Below are 20,637 nucleotides of genomic sequence, written 5' to 3' on the forward strand. Positions count from 1 at the left end.
TTAAGCAATCAAAGGGCTTGGAATATGATATTTGGAGGTCAAAGGAGCTAGGATTAAAACCAAGAATCACCTACCCAGCACAATTGAGTATAATACTCCAAGGCAAAATATGAATTTTCAATAAAATAGAGGACTTTCAAGCTTTCTCAGTGAAAAGACCAGAGCTGAATAGAAAATTTGACTTTCAAATACAAGAATCAAGAGAAGCATGAAAAGGTAAATAGGAAAGAGAACTCATAAAGGACTTACTAAAGTTGAACCGTTTTGTTTACATTTCCACATGGAAAGATGATATTAGTAACTCATAAGACCTTTCTCAGTATTACAGTGTATATGTGTATACACACACACACACACACACACACACACACACATATATATATACATATACATATATATATGTAGAGAGAGAGAGAGGGAGAGAGAGAGAGAGGGCACAGCACAGGGTGAGTTGAATATGAAGGGATGATATCTAAAAAAAATATATAAAATTAAGATGTGAGAGAGGAATATATTGGGAGAAGGAGAAAGGGAAAAATAGAATGGGGTAAATTATTTCACATAAAAGTGGCAAGAAAAACCAGTTCTATTGGAAGGGAAGAGGGGGCAGGTGAAAGGGAATGAGTGAATCTTGCTCTCATCAGATTTGACTTAAGGAGAGAATAATATACACACTAGATTGGGTACCTTACTGCACAGGAAAGGAGGGGGGAAGGGGATAAGAGAGGGGTGATGATAAAAGGGAGGGCAGATAGGGGGAGGAAGTAATCAAAAGCAAAGACTTTTGAAAAGGAACACGGTCAAGGGAGAAAACTGAATAAAGGGGGACAGGATAGGATGGAGGCAAATATAGTTAGTCTTTCACAACATGACTATTATAGCAGTGTTTTGCATAATGATACATATGCGGCCTATGTTGAATTTCTTGCCCTCTCAAGGAGGGTGGGTGGGGAGGGAATAAGGGAGATAATTTGAAACTCAAAGTTCTAAAAAGAAATACTCAAAATAAAAGTTGTTTTTACATGCAACTGGGAAATAAGATATACAGGCAATGGGGTGTAGAAATCTATCTTGCTTCACAAGAAGGTAAGGGGAAAGGGGATGGGGGGTGGGGAGTGGGATGACAGAAGGGAGGGCAGACTGGGGAAAGGGGCAATCAGAATATATGCCATCTTGGAGTGGGGGGGAGGGTAGAAATTGTGAGAAAGTTCGTAACTTTAAATCTTGTGGAAATCAATGTTGAAAACTAAAAATATTAAATAAATAATAAAAATATGGAAAAAAATTTAAATTTTTTTTAAATTTAATAAAAGATGACTTGGGAAAAAAAAGCATGAGGGAAGCAATAGGCCCACTGTTCTCTAACCAGGCCACTTCATTTCTAGAGTCCTGTGTTCCTTTTCAACCACCACATTTTAGGAAAGAGAATATCCAGAGGAAGATGACCAGGATAGTGAGAAAGCTCAATGTCACACTATCTAGGGATAGGTTGGAAGGAACTAGGGGTGTTTAATCTGGAAGAGAAGGTATAGGAGGAAATGATGACTGTGTTCAAGTATTTGAAGAGCTTTCACATGGAAGGATTAGACTTGGTCTGCTTGGCCCCAGGGAAGTAACTGGTGGCAATGATTGGGAGTTGTTCTGAGGCAGATTTAAAATCTACAGAAGGAAAAACATCTTAGTAATTAGAGCTAACAAAAACTTGGATAGATTGTCAGGAGAGATAGGGGATTTTCTCTCTGTTTTTAATTTCAGTTTTTAAATTTATTTTATTTTTAATTTGTGGAATAAAACAAGCATTTCAATAAAACAGCCTAATCAAAAAAAAAAAAGATGGTTACACATGAAACTGCAAATTTTTGAAAGATGACCGGGTGATGACTTGTCAGGGATATGATAAAGAGGATTCTTGCTCAGGTATAGGCTACAAATTTAGTTCAAGGTAGATGGTGAGATGGTTGGACTTGATGGTCTCTAGTGTTCCTTCCAGCTCTGGATCTGGGACTCCATGACCTCCCACCTCTAAGTTCTTGTGCTCTGATTCTTTCTAGCACATCACTGCCGAAGTCTTCTTCCTCAAACATACATTTGATCCTGTCACTTCTTTGCTGACAACCATTATGTCATAGATTTTGAGTTAGATGGGACCTTAAATGTCTTTTAATCCCAGAGAGTTGAAGTAACTTTCCCAAGATTAGTTGCTAACAAGCAGTGTTAACTCCAAGTTCAACATCCTTTCCACTGCTCCAGACTGCCTAGCAAATAAAGTCTGCATTTTCTTGCCTGGCATTTAAAGACCTACACAATTTAGCTCTGTAGTGTACTCTTTTGGGACTACCCTTTCCCTCATGTACACTCTCAGTCGTATCCCCAAAGGATGACTGCCCCAGGTTCAATGTAGTCTGTAAGGCTTCATATAGCTCTTGAGCCCCCATCAGTGCATTTGCCTTTAGGAATCAGTCAGTTGACACAATTAGCTGAAAGCAAACACATTTACTGAAATAGCACAGCATGAGTGGTAGTAACAAAATATTCTCACACACACACACACACACACACACGCACACACATCTCTCAGATAAATCTGGGGCAGACTCCCATAAGAACACAGGATAGCAGTGGGAAGAAATATATATATATATATGTGTGTGTGTGTGTGTGTGTGTATACACACACATATACATACACAGCCCACACACACACACACACATATATAAAATACATATCTTGTTTTATCTCTTAGGGATACAGATTTAGTAGTGGTATTGCTGGGTCAAAGAGTGTACATGATTGCTCTCTAGAATGGTTGGATCAGTTCACATCTCTACCAACAGTACTTTAGTGACGCAATTTTCCCACGTACCCTCCACCATTTGTAATTTTCCTTTTCTGACATAGTCATCAATCTGATAGGTATGAGGTGGTACCTCAAAGTTGTTTTAATTTGCATTTCTCGAATAAGTAGTGATTTAGAGCATTTTTTCATATAACTATTGATGACTTTTATTTCTTCATCTGAAAATTTCCTGTTTATGTCCTTTAACTATTTATCAATTGAGGAATGACTTATATTCTTATAAATTTGACTCAGTTCTCTATATATTTGAAAAATGAGGCCTTATTAGAAAAGCTCGCTATAAAATGTTTTCACAGTTATGATTACTAACTGTATATTTCCCTCCATCCTATTTTCCCCCTGTTTATCCTTCTGTCTTCCTTCTTTTACCCCATCCCTCCTCAAAAGTATTTTGCTTCTGACTACTGCCTCCCCCAAACTGCCCTCCCTTCTATTAGCACCACAGCCTTCTCCTATCCCCTTCCCCTCCAACTTTCCAGTAGGATAAATATACATATCTATACCCAACTGAGTATGTATGTTATTCCCTCCTTAAGCCAATTCAGATGAAAGTAAGGTTCACCTCCCAGATCTTCCCCTCCACTGTAAAAGGTCTTTTACACCTCTTTTATGTGATATAATTTATCCCAATCTACTTCTACCTTCTTCCTTCTCCTGGTATATTTGTATTTCTTATTCCTTAATTTTATTTTTTTTAGACATTATCCTACTCATACTCATACCTGTGTCCTGTATCTATGTGTACTCTTTTTTTTTTTTGCAAGGGGGAAGGCAGGGCAATTGGGGTTAAGCGACCTGCCCAAGGTCACACAGCTAGTAAGTGTGTCAAGTATCTGAGGCTGGATTTGAACTCAGGTCCTCCTGACTCCAGGGCCGGTGCTCTACTCACTGCGCCACCTAGCTGCCCCTCTATGTGCACCCTTTCTAATTGCCCTAATAATGCTGGAGTTCTTAGGAGTTTCAGTATCATCTTCCCATGTAGGAATGTAAACAGTTTAACCTATTGAATCTATCATAATTTCTCCTTCCTGTTTGCCTTTTTATGCTTCTCTCGAGTCTTGTATTTGAAAGTCAGATTTTATATTCAGCTCTCATCTTTTTATCAGGAATACTTGGAAATCTTCTCTTTCATTGAATGTCTATTTTCCCCGCTGTAGGATTAAACTCAGTTTTGCTGGTAGATGATTCTTGTTTGTAATCCCAGCTCCTTTGCCCTTCAGACTATCATATTCTAAGCCCTCTGATCCTTTAGTGTAGAAGCAGCTAAATCTTGTTTTATCCTGACTGTGGCTCCATAATATTTGAATTGTTTCTTTCTGGCTACTCGAAATATTTTCTCCATGATCAAGGAGCTCTGGAATTTGACTATAATATTCCTTGGAGTTTTCATTTTGGGATCTCTTTTAGGAGGTGATCAATGTGTTCTTTCAATTTCTATTTTACCCTCTAGTACTAGAATATCAGGGAAGTTTTCCTTGATAATTTCTTGAAAAATTATGAATGGACTTTTTTTTTAAATCATAGCTTTCAGGTTGTCCTGTAATTTTTAAATTATCTCTTCTCAATTTATTTTCCAGGTCAATTGTTTTTCCAATGAGATTTTCTTTTATTTTTTCATTTTTTGTTTTTGTTTTATTGTTTCTCGATGTCTCATGGAGTCATTAGCTTCCACTTGCCCAATTCTAATTTTTAAAGAAATATTTTCTTCAGTGAACTTTTGACCTTTTCCATTTGGCCAGTTCTACTTTTTAAAGAGTTCTTTTCTTCCGTGAATTTTTATACATCTTTTTCCACTTGACCCGTTCTGTTTTTTAAGGAAGATTTTTGTGCCTCTTTTACTGTTTGGTCTATTCTGTTTTTTAAGGTGTCATTTTCTTTAGCATTTTTTAATGCCTCCTTTACCAAGCTGTTGATTTTTTTCCATGATTTTGTTATGTCACTCATTTCTTTCTTCAATTTTTCCTCTATTTCTCTTATTTAATTTTTAAACAATAAATCTTCCCTACTTCTTCTCTAGTTCTAGATCTCAGTCCCAGAGCTGTCTTCTGCCTTTACAGACCCCTTAGAGATTCTTGCTTTTTAGAGGTTGCCAGGAACATGACATCAAGAAACTGATTGAAAAACTTTTTCACTCTGACAGGATTGATATTTCTTTTAAGATTTTAATGCTTCATTATCTTTATTACCTGCTGATTATATCCTGTGGTTTCATCAAGCACACTGGGGAATTCATTCTCCCCATCACAGCTCTGAAGTACCTTTCTAGTCTTATTGCATACTGCTACCCTTTATTCACTCTTTCCTCCAGCCAGTATTGATTGTTTGTTCTTCTGTGAGCTCATCTTTTTTCCTTCTTTATAAAACTGTCCCTTCTACCTGCTTTCCCTTTCTAATATCTCACTATTGAATCCTGTCCATCCCTTTAAGGCCAACCCCAAAGTCACCTCCTTTGCGAAATGTTCCCTAATCTTTCCCAATGAAAAATGCTCTCTCCTTTGTTTCACTCTTATGTACTTATATCAAAGGCACTGATATCAGAGGTTATCCCCAGTTCTTGGCAAATAGAAGGAAGAAGCAGATCTATGAACTTGCAAGGAAAAAAATACTACTTACTAACCTTTGGTTTATTTCATAATCCCATGTATTTTATTTCATGCATTTAAAAACATTAAAGGTCCCTTCCCATTTAAGCCCTTGCTACATACAAGTCACTTCTCTATTGGCCTCAGTTTCTTCGTCTGTATAAAAACAAACCTATATAATGCATATTTTGGACTAGAAGACTTGTGAATTAGAAAGGTAACATGATAGAAAACAGGATTCTGAACTTGGTGTTCAAATACCTGGATTCAGGTCTTCCCTCTCACTCTTACTAGCTGGGTGATTCTTAGCTGCTTTGACTTAAAGCCTCACTTTTCCTTCTGTAAAATGTGCGTAACAATAGCCCCTATCTCTCAAGGTTGTTGGAATGATTTGAAGCAACATGGCAGCATAGAGCGGGAAAAAAAATGCCAAATTTGGAGTTACCACGCCTGACTTCTTCCACTTAGTAGCTATGTGACAAATCGCTTAGCTTAGCCAAATCACTTAACTTGTCTGGGCCTCAGTTGGACTGGATGACCCCTGTAGCCCTTTCTAGCTCTAAATCTCTGATGCTAGGGTCCTAAAGTGCTAAGTAAATGTCAGTTATTATTATTTCATCTCTCAAAGATGTGATAGATCAGCTGGATCTCCCCTTTAGCTCTTTCATCTACCAATCACCAAGGTATTCACTGGGAAAAAACTTGGTATAGGCAGCCAACTAAAAGGTGACATCTCTTTTTAATTTTGCCAGTGTCTGACCTTCAGGAAGAAGGGATGAATGCCATCAATTTACCTCTCAGCCCAATCCCCTTTGAGCTGGATCCCGAGGACACCATGCTAGGTAAGTTTTTTATGCCACATTGGAAAAACCCTCGAGAAGTTCAGTATGGCAAATGTCTTATTTGACACTAAATTATTTTTTCTTTCATTAAAGAGGAGAATGAAGTCCGGACAATGGTGGATCCAAATTCACGGAATGACCCTAAACTGCAGGAACTGATGAAGGTAAGAGGAGAGCATAGGACAACTCTTTGTAGGACTATGTCTAGGGAAGTTCTTCTATCCTTTAATCATCCAATAAGTGTAATGCCCTGGGAGCAGTGTGGATGGGGATAGAGGTCTAGCCTTGGGGTCAGCAAAACTTCAGTTCATGTTCTGCCTCAGACAACCTCTACGTGATCTAAACTATACTTTTTTGGGGGAGGGGGCTCAAAATACAATTTTATTAAAATTGTTTTGTTTTTAAATGACTTACATTTCACACTGAACTATGAACACTCACGCCATCCCCTCCAAGAGAGCCAACCATCCCTTTGAATAAAGAATTTTTTTAAGAGGAAGAAAGGATAAACCAATGTATCAAAAAGGTTGGACATTATGTGCAATAATCTATATCCATGGTCACCCATTTCTACAAAGAAGCAAGGGGAAATGTCTAAGACTAAGTTATAGACAAGTAATTTACCTGTAGTAGTGAAGGGAGTTTATATACCTAGAGTTCCTTACATTGCAATCAAAGAATTGGAAGAGAAAAAAAAAGACACCATATGGGACACAAAGATAAATAAGATATGGTCCCAGTCTTCTAGAAACTTACAGTCCAGTTGAGGAGAGAAGACACAAGCACATAAAAGGGTAATTAACAATATGAAGCAAAAGGCATGAAAGGCTGAGTGAGAGGTCCAGTGTGCTTGTGCCTATTAGGGCACAATGGAGGGAGAGCTCACTGTGGGCCAGTGATCTGAGGAGGCTCCATGGAGGAGGGCTGACTTTCTCTCTTCATCCTGTAGCCTGTTGGGCTCTTCACCTGAGCCCATCTCAGATGGTTGCTAGGGCCAGAAATGGACATGAGTACACAGGGTGTCCCAGGCACCAGAATCTCTCAATTCTTGAATTCAGTGCAGGGGCCGCTGGTCAGCCATTGCTTCAGGACTCTCTGCCACAGTGATGATGGTGTTCCAGCAACCTTTCCCTTGTCCATAGAGGGAAACTTAGCTTGGATCTGATCTCTTGGGTCCTGTCAGACCTCAGAGAGCTACACTGTTGGGATGGGCTAGGTTAGGACTTGTCCAGGAGAACTCTGAGGAGCTTGGAAACCCCCCAGAAAGAGTTTGGGGTGATTCAGCAGGCAGTATTCTTATATCAGAGGAGTTCTAAATTGGTGTTCTAACCTGTTAGCAAACCCTGGCTGGTAGCAATGGAAAATTACATATTTGTTAACATATACATAAATATGTTTATATATAAAATATACGCATATATGTGTGTGTATATATGTATGTATATAAAGAGTATATATACATATTTGTGCACATTTGTTAACATATACTTAAATATGTTTTATATACATATGTGAATATATATGTATGTATACACATGTGTATATATATACATATATGTGCACATTTGTTAACATATACATAAATATATTTTATATGTATACATGTATACATGTACTTATTTGTGATATAGTCACATACAGTCCTGTGTCCTAAATCTGTATGAGCTTATTAGACTAAGGACTTTGAGCGAATCAGATGTATGGCAAGGTCTTTCCAATCCAGGAAGAAAATAGATTTCAAGATACCAGGATGCTAATACACATTTGGCTTAAGAATGAGATGCTGGCAGGTCAGAGGAAGAACATAAAATATGACATTCCCACACCCTGACTAGCTCAGTAACGAAGTGGGAACCAGGAATCTAGCGTCTGGCTGAGTCACTGAGTTCAGTTTTAAATGTAAGAAAACATTGCCATTTTAAAGCAATTGCTATGAAATGTCTGGCTCTCATTATGAAGAGATTCAAAAAATGAAGAAATGGCGTCTAAACAGAACTTTTCTCCGTACATGTGATAAAATTGGTCTAAAAGACTGGTTCATAGGATTATAGGTTTAGAGCTAGAAGGGATTTGGGAGGTTTTCTAGTCCAAATGCCTCATTTTATAGATAAACCAAGGCCCATAGAGCTAAGTGACTTGTCTAGGGTCGCACAGGTAGTAAGGTGACAAAGGCAGGATTTGAATCCAGGTTCATTGAATCCAAAACTAGTGCTTATTCCGCTGGGTTACACTGCCATTATGCCTTATTCTTCTCCTGAATCTTCTTGTTAAGTGAGGACAGCTAAGAACCTGGTGAAAATAATTTGCATTAATAAGAAAATCTCTGGGGAGTGCTGTTCCCCGTACCTGATTTTATGGTCCATCATGGCTTTTGTACCACTTTATGGGCCTCTCTCACCTCACTTTCGATTTGCTATTACTGTTGGAGACCCAAGGAGTACTGGCGATAGTCAGAAGCAGGTGTCGGCAGCTGTAGCCCTGAGAGTGAGCAACACTGATGGGGGCTCCTGGCAGGCTGGAGTTAAGGGAAGAGGAAAGTAAACAGAAGAAAAACAAAGGGTATGGGAGAAGAGATAAGAAAAGGAAGCAAGAGTGAGAATAAGAGTTTAGAACTGGAAAGAGGTATATGGTAGAAAGTAGGAGAAGTTCACTTTACCATGACCCCTTCCACCACCACTAAGGCTAGAAGTTGTCTTACTACAAGAGTAGAAAAAATAACACCCCCTTTATCCCATTCCAAAGCAGCAGCAATCTACATATACTTCAAGCCCACGCTGTTTATGAACAGCTACCATGCCAGCAACGGGGCTTCATTGACTATTTTGTCATATTTTTTTCAAAAGGTGAGAGAGATAGCGACTGGAATTGTGATCTGACTGTTATAGAGAATTCTGAGTGAGGAAATACTCTGTCCAATGCCAGATGGCACCTTCTCTGCAATTTATAGTCTTAGAGAGTCACCTCGATCTCTGAGAGGTTGAGACTTGCCTAGAGCTACTCAGCTGGTATGTGTCAAAGGTGAGACTTGAACCCAGATCTTCCTGGCTTTGAGGCCAGCTCCCCATCCACTCTGCCATGCTTCCTTTCTCCTAACATTAATTTTTAAAATTTTATTTTCTGCTCCTAAACATTATTCTTAAAATGTGAAAATCACTTATATCTTAATTAAAACTTAGAAAAATAGTTCGTAACTTCTGCCTTCTCCTGCCCCCTTTGTAGGTATTAATTGATTGGATTAATGATGTTCTGGTTGGAGAAAGGATAATTGTGAAAGACTTGGCTGAAGATATGTATGATGGACAAGTCCTGCAGAAGCTTTTTGGTAAGAGGAAAATACTTGGAGGACTGAGATAGTATAATACAGGGGAAAGAGTGCTGGATTTGTAGTCAGATGTACTGGGTTCAAATCCCAGCACTGTGATTTACTGCTTGTGTGACTTTGGACAGGTTCCTTAACCTCTCTGGGCCTGTTTCCACATTTGAGGAGGCTTAGACTAGATAACCACCAAGGTCCCTTCTTGTTCTTAATCTATGATCCTATAGACATACTGCTGGCTCCTGGGTCAAATCAGGGTTATAGAATGGGGCAAAAAAATGTAGAGAGGCAGATTTCAGCTCCATATAAAGAAAAAGCTCCCTGTCCCACTGTGGAATGGGTGGCTTTGGAGTATATGTTTTTCCCATCATTGTGCTGGGTGATAAGAACTGTAGGTGTATTGCAGAGTGGCATCTCAGTTAGTAGGGGTGGGACAAGAGGGTCCCTGAGGTCCTTCCTCACTTTGAGATTCTATGATTCCATCATGAAGTTTCCTCCATCTTTCCCAGCCAGAGACGCTACCTCCCTTATTTGTACTTCCATGGTGCTCGTTCTTCCTCTCTGACTGTGTTTTTGCATTCTGTTCTGAATTCTTACTTCTCAACTAGATCATGAACTCCATGCAGGCAGGGACAGTGTTTATCTTTGTATCCTCCACAATGCTAAGAAGAGTGCTTTGACTGTAGTGGGCAGCCAGTTATTGTTGTTTGTCCATCTTCAGAGAGGACCGTGGCATCTGGAAGGTGATGTCATAACTTGCAAGTGACTTGGATTTAAGTGAGACAGGGCTGTGCAGAGTCACCACCCTCATTCTCTCCTCCAGAGCCAACTTTGTCCAGCGGCAAGATTTAGATCAGAACAACTAGATATGGCCCCAGATGCAGTGGGAATCCTTGGCCTTTTTAAACTAAGATTTTCCCAGGTCTCAGTTTGTCTGAGGCAGCGCTCATCCGGTGATTAAGGCTAGGTAAAAAATGAAGAAAAAAATGGCTGCTTTTACCTAGTTAAAAAAAATCAATCGGGGAGGGGAAGACCCTAAGGATTTCTGGCCAAAACAGAAAAATGTGGAATGAAAGAATGAACAAATGAATGCCTCAACTGTAAATTGCTTTAAAAGTTCATTTGACTTGGGGATACCAAGAGGGTAGGCACAGTCTAGTGTAATGGAAAGACTTATGGACAAGAAGTCCAAAAGATCAGGATCTGAGTCTTCACTCTGCCTTAGTTTTGCCTCTACCTCATGGGGTTCTTGCGAGGGTTCAATGAGATAAGGTATTTAAAAGTATTTTACAACTGTACGATGCTATTTAAACATAAATTACTATCAAGCATCTGATTTAGTAACAAAAAACATACCCACTGACTTATCCATCAAATTGGTTGGATCTTTATAGAGTCTTCTAGCTGGAAGGACCTCAAACATTATCTAGTATATTTAAATGAATAAATTTTCTGAAGCAGGAATTTCCACCATAGTATCCTTGAAAGTAAGCCTTGAGGCATTTCTAGAAGATCTCTTGTGAGGAGGAACTCACTACCTACAGAGACACTCCCATTCCATTGTTGTGTGACATTGATTGTTAGGAAGTTTTCCCCTACATTCAGCTAAAATCTACCCTCTTATAAATCTCCAGTGGTTGGTCCCTCTGGGGCCGACCTGGTCAAGCATGATGCCCCATCCACACAGCAGCCATGAAATATTTAAAGAGTTACTGGGAGCCCTGGTACTCTTCTCTTCTCCACATTAAACATTCCTAATTCCAGTTTATTCATCCAACTGGTCAGCCTCCAGTGGACATACCCCACTTTGTCAACATCCTTTTAAGATGCAGCAGCCAAAACTGAAGACAGGACTGTATGCTATGAGAATTGATTAAAGGAATTGCAGAGATTGAGGTTCAATGTAAGAGAAAAATTCTTCACTATTAGAGTTGTCCCAAAGGAGAAAGAACTGCCTTAATGAGACCTTCCTTCACTGGATGTCTTCAAGCAAAGAGTGGATGCCTACTTTTCAGAGAGGAGTTCTGTTTAAGTCCAGGCCAGGCAAGAGGTAAAGTGTGGTAGCCATCCTGGCCCATGCACGTCAGCTTACCAGGCCAGAAAAGGTTGGGTGTGGGGGTCTGGCCAGGGAGCTTTGCTTAGCATGTGATATAAATGGGGGAAAAGTATCTGTCATTTTCTTCTCTTGTCACTCCAGAGAAACTCGAGAGTGAGAAGTTGAATGTTGCCGAGGTCACCCAGTCTGAGATTGCCCAGAAGCAAAAGCTACAGACTGTGTTGGAAAAGATCAACGAAACACTCAAACTGCCCCCAAGGAGCATCAAGTGGAATGTCGACTGTGAGTTTTTGGTTCTATATGTATTGTCAGATGCAGAACTGGTGTTTCCCTGTACTATCTGTGCCCAAAGACCATCTCATGGCTTTTATTTGTATCTGGAGTACTTAGCAGAGAGCACAGTGCACAGTGCATACGTCATACATGCCTTTTCATGCATTCATTCATTCAAAGAGCATATCCAACAAACTCAGGCTGTAAAAGACATGAATTTTTGGGGGTGAGGAGGGTGGGGTGGCTTGTGTCACCCTTAGTCTCTTTAGATAGATAAGGAGTTCTTACCACGGAGTCATCTGTGAATGGATTTCAGGAGAATTTGTATGGGGGAAAAATCACATTTTATTTTTACTAAACTCTAAGTGAAATGCAGTTTTTTCTTCAATTATGAATGTAGGCAACAAACACAATTTTATGAAGGGAATCATGGGCTTCAAACCGGATTGCCAAAGGGGGTCTATGGCACACACAAAAAGGTTTTACGTCTCTCCCCAGGAAGAGAACCTGTCCTGATTCCTTGAAGGCATTGGATCTAGCCCATGATAGGTAATAAGTGTTAGTTGATCCTTACTGATGGAAAACAATCAGAAGTCAAGCTATCTATAATTTCTGTGCTATAGGAGGAAGGTGATGATTCTGAATATTTGATTATTTGGACATTATGATCAGATTTGATTCATTTTCCCCCTTATTTTACTTTTAAAAAATTCATTGTTATAAGAGATGGCTCTCTGTCAGGGAGAGGAGAAGGATACAGGAAAGAAATATGGGTGATGTAAAAACCAAAGACATCAATAATAGTCTATTTTAAAAGAAGAAAAATATGACAGAGAACGGTTGCACAAAAATGCGCTGAATTTGAAAACACACAAGACATAAGTTAAAATCTTAATTTTGGTGCTTACTTAAGCCTGTGTGTGTTGGGGCAAGTCACTCCACTTTTCTGGGTCTCCATTTCCCATTCTATAAAGTGAGAAAGTTCCTCTAGTTGCCTTCTAAGGTCTCTTCCAGCTAAAAATCCTGTGATTCTAAGAATGAGAGGCAAGCAGCAGGAGGAACAAAAGAAAAAGAGAGGAAAGAAAGGAGGAAAGAGGGAGAGCAAAGTTGTAGCTGAGCTTTTAATAACTGTTGGTTGGGATTTCACAGTTCTGGTTTTCATAGCAACTGCAACTCAAGCGTTTCCTAAAATGTGAAGCATTAAGCCTTTCATGGTCCCCAGGGATATACAATACTACATGTACTTAGTGGACCCAGTGGAGTCCAGCCATTTCCACCACTATCAGACCTCTGCAAGGGGCTAAAAAAAGGACCTAGTTTGAGTTGGAAAAGAAAGAAATTACCTCCAAGCTAAGGAGATGCTTATATTATAGCATTCAGGTATACTGTCCTGTGAAAGTTAACATCTGAAAACAGACACTTGGGATGAAAAGGCCCACCTCCCATCTCCCCACCCAGCCCTCATGCTACCTTGGCTTAGAAACCACGGTAACCGAGGCATGGTGCCAGGTAGCTGCAGCTCTCGGCTGAAAAGGGTCTTTTCTGAAAACAGGAGATGGGCTGACGGTAATTTGATTCAACAATTTATATTAAGTGTTTCCTACATAAAAGAACTGGTGTTTGGCGAAGAGGATACAGAGATAAATAACATGATTAAATTTGACAAGAATTTATTAAGTATCTAAATCTATTACACATGTGCAAGGCACTGAGCTTGGATCTAGGGATACAGAGATGAAACAGTGACACAGTCCCTGTCCTCAGGGAGCTTTGACGTCTACTGAGGGAGATGAGATCCAGACATAAAGTAAGTGATATATGGAGTTTATGATATACTTAAAAGGAAAAATGAGCTTATGTAAAGAGATCCACGGTTTCATGCATAATCTTCTTTTTCTGTTCTACTTTGTACGTGGAAATGCTCATTCTATTTGATGCTTATTAAGTCCAGAATAAAAAAAAGAAACTTAAGAAATACAAAGAAAGAAAAGAAGAAAGAGAGAAAAAAAGAATTAAGGAAGGAAGGGAGGGAAGAAGGGAAGGAAGGAGGAAAGGAAGGAAGGAAGAAAGATGAAGGAATGAAGAAAGGAAGGAAGGAAGGAAGAAAGAAGGAAAGAAAGAAAGAAGTGAAGGAATGAAGGAATGAAAGAAAGATAAGGAGGAGGGAGGAAAGCAAAGTCAAATCCTAAGAATAGGGAGACAAGTAAGTAGCATACAAAATAGAAAAGGATAAACTTAGATAAAATACAAAGTCCTCAGACTACCATTTAAAGCATTCCATAGTCTAGTTCCCACTTTCCTTTTCCTTTCTTATTTTTGTATCACCCTCCTTCCAGAAAAACTGACCCACCAGGAATGCCAGGACATGGCATTCCATCTCCAACTCTGTGCCTTTGGCCTCAGTGTCTGGATTAGAATGTTCTCCTTCCTTACCTCTCTCTCTTGGAGTCCTTAGCTTCCTTCAGGGCTCAGCTCAGGTACCATCTCTCACTCCAAGCCTTTTCCTGAACCTTCCCTTTCCTGGTACATAGTGTTCTCTCCATCTTGAGATTACTTTTGTTCTTACCTTATGCCTACTTCTCTGTGTACATGTTACATCCCACTAGTAAGCAATATGCTCCTTAGAGCAGAGACTGTTTCATTTCATCTATGCCTAGCAAGAAATAGACATGATGTTTGTCAAATTGAAGGAGTGCAAAGGCGAGGTTAAGAAGTATATTAGAAGTCAAAGAAGGAAAATAACATTTTCTGCCTGAGCTGGACCAAGGAAACTTTCTGGAGGAGAGAGCATTGGAAATTTTCCCTTGAAAAATGTGAAAGATTTTTAAAAGACATGCACAATTATCTCTTTGAAAAAGTCTGTAATTTTTTTCTTCCAAGAGTAAAAGATAAAAGTAGCACAACCTCAGATTAACTTGGAAAGGGACATCGAACAAAATGCATTTCTTTTTAGTTTGATGTTTGTTAGATTTGTTCAGTTAAAGGATTTGTGTGAAATTTTGCTCCTTATTTTTATAGTTATTTAGATATTTGTTTTTGTTTATGGTTTAAGTTTATAACAAAAGTTTTCTAAAGAAATAAAATATACAAGTAAAAAAATGCACAGGAGATGGAAGCGATAATACAGAGATGAAACAATGACACAGTCCCTGTCCTTAGAGAGTTTTCATGTCTACTGAGGGAGATGAGATCTAAACAAGTGATATATGGAGTTTATGATACACTTAAAAGGAAAAACAAGCTTACATAAAGAGAGCCACGGTTTCGTGCATAATCTTCTTTTTCTGTTCTACTTCATATGTGGAAATGTTCATTTTATTTGGTGCTTGTTAAGTTCAGAATAAAAAAGAAACTTAAGAAAGACAAAGAAAAGAAGAGGGAAAAGAAGAATTAAGGAAGGAAGAAAGGGTAACAGATGATGTTAATTTGATAATATAATAGAGGTAAGAAGATGAATATAATAATTTGGTAATATAATATAGGTAACAGAGGATGAATACAAAACTATGGTACAGTCTAGTTTAGAATAGTGTCAGGGGTACAGCTAGGTGGCTCAGTGAGTACAGTACCAGCCCTGGAGTCAGGAAGACCTGAGTTCAAATGTGGCCTCAGACACTTGACACATGTACTAGCTGTGTGACCTTGGGCAAGTCACTTAACCCCAATTGCCCTGCCCCCTAAAAAAAACAAAAAAAGAGTAGTGTCAGGAAGGCTAACACTTGAGACAAGCTAAGTCACGTAGGAAAGCTAAGGCTAATTTTTTCAAAGAGTTTCTCATAGCTATATTGGCAGGGAAAGAGGAGGCTCTTAGAACTCTGGGACCATTACATGGGGTACATGGTGTTAGACTGGCACTGGTGAGGCTGAGATATAACACCTTTGGGATGTATCAATCTCTTCCAAAAAATGAAACCAGAAGACAAAATGAAGTTGCAGGTAAACGGAAGAATGGCATATAGGTTCTCCTTAGAGAGTCAAACAAAGGAGTTGGTATTATCATAAGCAAAGGCAATATACAACATCATTTCATGGGATAAAATCATATTACAAGGCTCACAATTAGAATTGGTAAAAAAAAAAAAAGACTACCATGAGTCAAAGGACACAAATAAATAATTCTCAAAAGAAGAAATACAAACTATTAACAATCTCAACAACCATATGAAAGATTGTGCGAAAACACAAATAATAAGAGAAATTCAAATCAAGACAACACTAAATTTTCACCTCCCACTTGACAAATTGACAAAGGAAATAAAAGGTAGAAATAGAAAATATTGGAGGGGCTGCAGGTGAAGCTATGAATTGGTCAAAACATAAGGAAAGCGATTTAGAGTGATACTTCTAAAAGTAAAATATCCATACCCTTTGACCCAGAGATCCCACTGCTAGACGTATATGCTCCAGGGATGCCAAACACAGAAATAGAGTCCAAAATATACCAAAATATTAATTGCAGCATTTTTGTGATAATGAAGAACTAGAAACAAAATAGCTACTTGCTCACTGACTGGAGAAAAGCTAAACAAATCATAAATGAACAGAATGAAAAATTGCTGCACTCCAAGAAAAATAACTATAGAGAATTCAAAGTAGTGTGGGAAGATTTATATAAACTGATATAAAATGAAGTAAGCAGAACCAAGGCTTATAATGACCAGATTTGGCCCTAGAGAAGAGTTTAGAAAAAAAATACCTCCCTCCCTTTGTTGAGGGGGTAGAGAACTTATATACAGATATGGATATAGATATAGATATAGATATAGATATAGAATGTTGCTTTTGCTGTTAGACATGAAGTTTCGATTGGTTTTGCTGAGATGTTTTTTTTTAATCTTTGTTACCAAGGAAGTTTCACTTCATGGAGGTAGGGAGGAGAGCACATATTTGGAAATGAATGTGATGTGAAGGCAACCATAAAATTTTTTTTATAAAGACCACCAGGAAAATAATTGTAGTTTATGTACCAGTATCTTGAGAAACAGAGAAAATTCTATGAAGAATTTGATAAAATAATCCATATGAAATCAATGTATCCTCTAATACTTGGTGACAAATTCAAAGATGAACATAGAAGATGTGATGGGATTTTTTAAAAATTATAAAACAAAGTTTAGAAGTAAGAAATAAGTGTGGCCAAATGCTTATAGACTATTCAGAAGCTCTACCCCTATAATAAGCAATGTCATGAATACTTTCCTTGAGAAGAGAGTAATAAAGCTCTCTTTGGTGGTAAGCATCAAATAAATCACAAAAAACCATGAAATTGATTACATTTTAACACTCAGGAAATGGACTGATTGCTGATTTGGGAGTTGTTTCTGAATCAGTGCATGTATGTACTTGCTAAAGCAAAGATCAATATCAATTTAGAAGAAATAAATAAAAATGAAATGTAGCTTGCAATTGATAGAACATCAACCAGGTCCATTTAACAAGCTGTTGACATTGTAAAACGAGAAATGGATAAAAGAACAGACATTGACACAAGCACCCTTTCCTAAGCAAATTTAAGTGAAGTAAATCAATTGCTACAATAAGGAGACCAACAGACTCTAGAAACCTCCTAAGCCAGGAAACACTGGATCAAGTATGTTGCAGTGACTAGATTACTAGATTGGCATCAAAATTCAAAACCCATTCCTTTATTTCTTTATTCCCTTCCTTCCTTCTTCCTTTGCCTCCCCCCTTTTCCTGATCGGCAAAATTAGGGGATTAGAGCAGATGATTTTCAAAGTCCTTTCATGTTCTAAGTCTGTGATGCTATGACCCTTGCCAAGTGGAAAGAAAGACAGATAAATCAAGAACAACATGAGTTTGGAACACAAACTGGTGTTCAAAACCTTCTAGAGGAGGATAGTAGAAGATTATGAGCAGTATTGCCTCAAAAACCAAGAAAAACAAGTTTGCCAAAAGCTAGGCAAGAGGGACCCAAGTAAGCCAAATCATCCCGAGGGCAGTGTAAGCTTCCTGAAAACAGTTTCTTTGTCTTTTCTTCTTCTTTGTATCCCCAGCACATAGTAGATGCTCAATAATTCCCTTTTTAATTGAATCAAGGAGAGTGAAAGATGAAAAATTGAAAATATTTTAAAGGATTTTTCTAACAAACGCATTTCTCCATCAACAACAGAGGAGCCACCACCTTTGGACTCCACCCAATCAGTACACTACACGAGGAAGTAAAAATGGCACTAAAGTAAGCAAACATGAGAAAGGCAGCTGGACTGAACCAAGTATACACAGAGGAGGTCCATATTGGAGATGATTCAATTTTGAGGGTGCTGACAGATCGATTCTCAAAATATCCAAAAAAGAAGATTTCAGATGCTTGAAGAAAAAAAAATCACAGCCCTTACTATTTAAAAAACAAACAAGGGTGATCAAGAAAATATCAAAGACCGCTAACCTATGTGTTTACTCAAAGTATCACTGATGAATATTGGAGAACGGAACAAGCAGATGTTTACAAGTAGTATTCTAAAGCAGACCATACTTTTAAAAAACCATGGAACTGTATGAAAGAGATAGAAAGTATAAGATCTTACTGTACTTATTTTTTTAATAATAAAAAAGCATTTGTTTTGGTAGAGCAAACCACCACCTGAAAGGCATTTGACATGTATTTGCAAAATCATCAAAAATTCCACAGAACATGTAACAATAGAGATAATTTTCTTCAGAGAGCTGCTGATTAATAGCAAGGGAAGACATAAAACACAGTGATTTCTGCTCACCACCATCACGAGATGTCCAGTGTAGAATCCAAATCAAAGAAAGATTCCATATAGATGGTGAGGTCCTCCTGATGTTCGTATTTGCAAGGGGCATTGTGCTGATTGCGTTGAGATCTGAATCACTGCAGAACCTCTTGGTTGACATCTATAACCCATCTAAAGAGTTGAGCTAAATTATCCACAGAGGAAAAACCAAATGAATAAAGAAAGCCTATTGTCCAAATGTTGAACTGTTAGATAGAAAACCTGTGGACCATCAGAAAATGGACTGATATTGCATATGGAGAAGGAGTTGTGTGTGCAGAATTGAGCAAGAAGAGTAGAACAGTCATCTAAATTGCTTTTAGAAAAGTGTGCAGTGCTTGTAGTGACCCCACCTTTCTCTTTGAAGCAAAAGCCCATGTTTTTTGCATCATGATTCTTCCAGTGACATGATGCCAAATCATAGATTACTACAGGCTCCAAAGAATTAAGATGCCAGGTTACCCACAAGGCAATGGAGAGGCACATGTTGGACATGAGCTGACTGCAGCACATAACCAACAAAGAATTGCATAGAAAAGGTAGCATATAGACATCACCAGGGGCTATGCAACCAGGAATGAAGGTGGGCCAGTCATATAGTGAGAGTGAGGATAACCATCGGATAGGCCATATATTCCATTGGTATCCTTGAAATGACTAGAAAAAAGATCCCTGACAAATACAGGTATAAGTGAGGGTGGGGAGGAAGGAGGACAGGGAGCTTTGTGGAGAATATCAAAGATATGGAAAAGAGTAGCACAGGATGAGTTGTGATCTGCACATTCTGAGGGAGTATCAGAATCAATGAGATCCATTGGATAAGCAAAACCTATAAGGTTGTTATGAGGCCCAAAAGATATAGTCTATATAAAATGCTTTAAAAACCTGAAAGTGATATACGCACATTAGCTGTTTTCATAGTATAACTGCATTCCACAGAGACATTGGACTGTCTTTTATGCTATTGTGAAAAAGATGTCGTAACATACACTAGACAATGAATATTGTTCAGAAGTGGTTGAATGGTTGGACTCCATATAATTTTGGAAGGAAGGTTCCAGTGGAGTGCCCCAGGGCTCTCTGTACTTGGCTCTGTGGTATTTAACATTTTTAATCAGCATTTTGGATTAAGAGATAGGGATTAAGAGATGCTTATCAGATTTGCAAATTGCCCAAAGCCAGAAGGATTCAGTAACATATTGAATGTCAGAATCAGTATAGAACATTGAATTCAATCCGAGAGGAAGTGTAATAGGGATAAATGCAAAGTCATACTCTGGGTTCAAGAAATAAATTATATTTTCTCATGAGAGTCTCACTGTCTAGTTATGGCTTATTTTTTTTAAACTGCCTTGGTGAGTTTGCTATAACTGTCAGTTAGTCAACTAGCATTTTAAAATAATATTTTATTTTTTCCAATTACTTGTAGAGACAATTTTCAACAACATTCATTTTTTGAAAGATTTTCAGTTCCAAATTTTTCTCCCTCCCTCCCCACTCCCCAAGAGAGCAAGCAATCTGATGTAAGTTATACATGTGCAATAATGTAAAACATTTCCACATTAGTCAAGTTGTGAAAAAAGAAACAGCACAAAAAGAAAAAAACCATGAAAAAAAATAAAAATAATGTGACTTGACCTATATTCAGACCCCATCAGTTCTTTCTCTGGATATGGATAGCATGTTCCATCATGAGTCATTTGGAATTGTCTTAGATCATTGTATTACTGAGAATAGCTAAGTCAGTCACGGTTGATCATCACACAATGTTGCTGTTACTGTGTACAATGTTCTCTTGTTTCTGCTTACTTCCCTCAGCATCAGTTCATGTGAGTCTTCCCAGGGTTTTTCTTCAACTAGCATTTCCCAGACAGCTGGGAGCCATTTAAGTATGTGGAATAGGGGAATGAAATGGTGAAGGCAGTTTTAGAAGTAAAATTGCTTCTGCCTTAT

General features: G+C 38.4%; 1 protein-coding gene across 1 annotated transcript in view; it reads left to right on the forward strand.

Annotated features, from left to right (window-relative positions):
• The window catches only part of PARVA (parvin alpha), a 171,207-nt gene that overhangs the window by 100,461 nt on the left and 50,109 nt on the right, over positions 1 to 20,637 (forward strand). Inside the window, exons 2-5 of the mRNA XM_036762936.1 lie at positions 6,192 to 6,281; positions 6,375 to 6,445; positions 9,501 to 9,603; positions 11,795 to 11,935. Coding sequence (XP_036618831.1) covers positions 6,192 to 6,281; positions 6,375 to 6,445; positions 9,501 to 9,603; positions 11,795 to 11,935 — 405 coding nt within the window. The remainder of the gene's footprint in view (positions 1 to 6,191; positions 6,282 to 6,374; positions 6,446 to 9,500; positions 9,604 to 11,794; positions 11,936 to 20,637) is intronic.

The sequence above is a fragment of the Trichosurus vulpecula genome, chromosome 6 (assembly GCF_011100635.1).
Source record: "Trichosurus vulpecula isolate mTriVul1 chromosome 6, mTriVul1.pri, whole genome shotgun sequence".
In the NCBI taxonomy this organism is placed as follows: Eukaryota; Metazoa; Chordata; class Mammalia; order Diprotodontia; family Phalangeridae; genus Trichosurus; species Trichosurus vulpecula.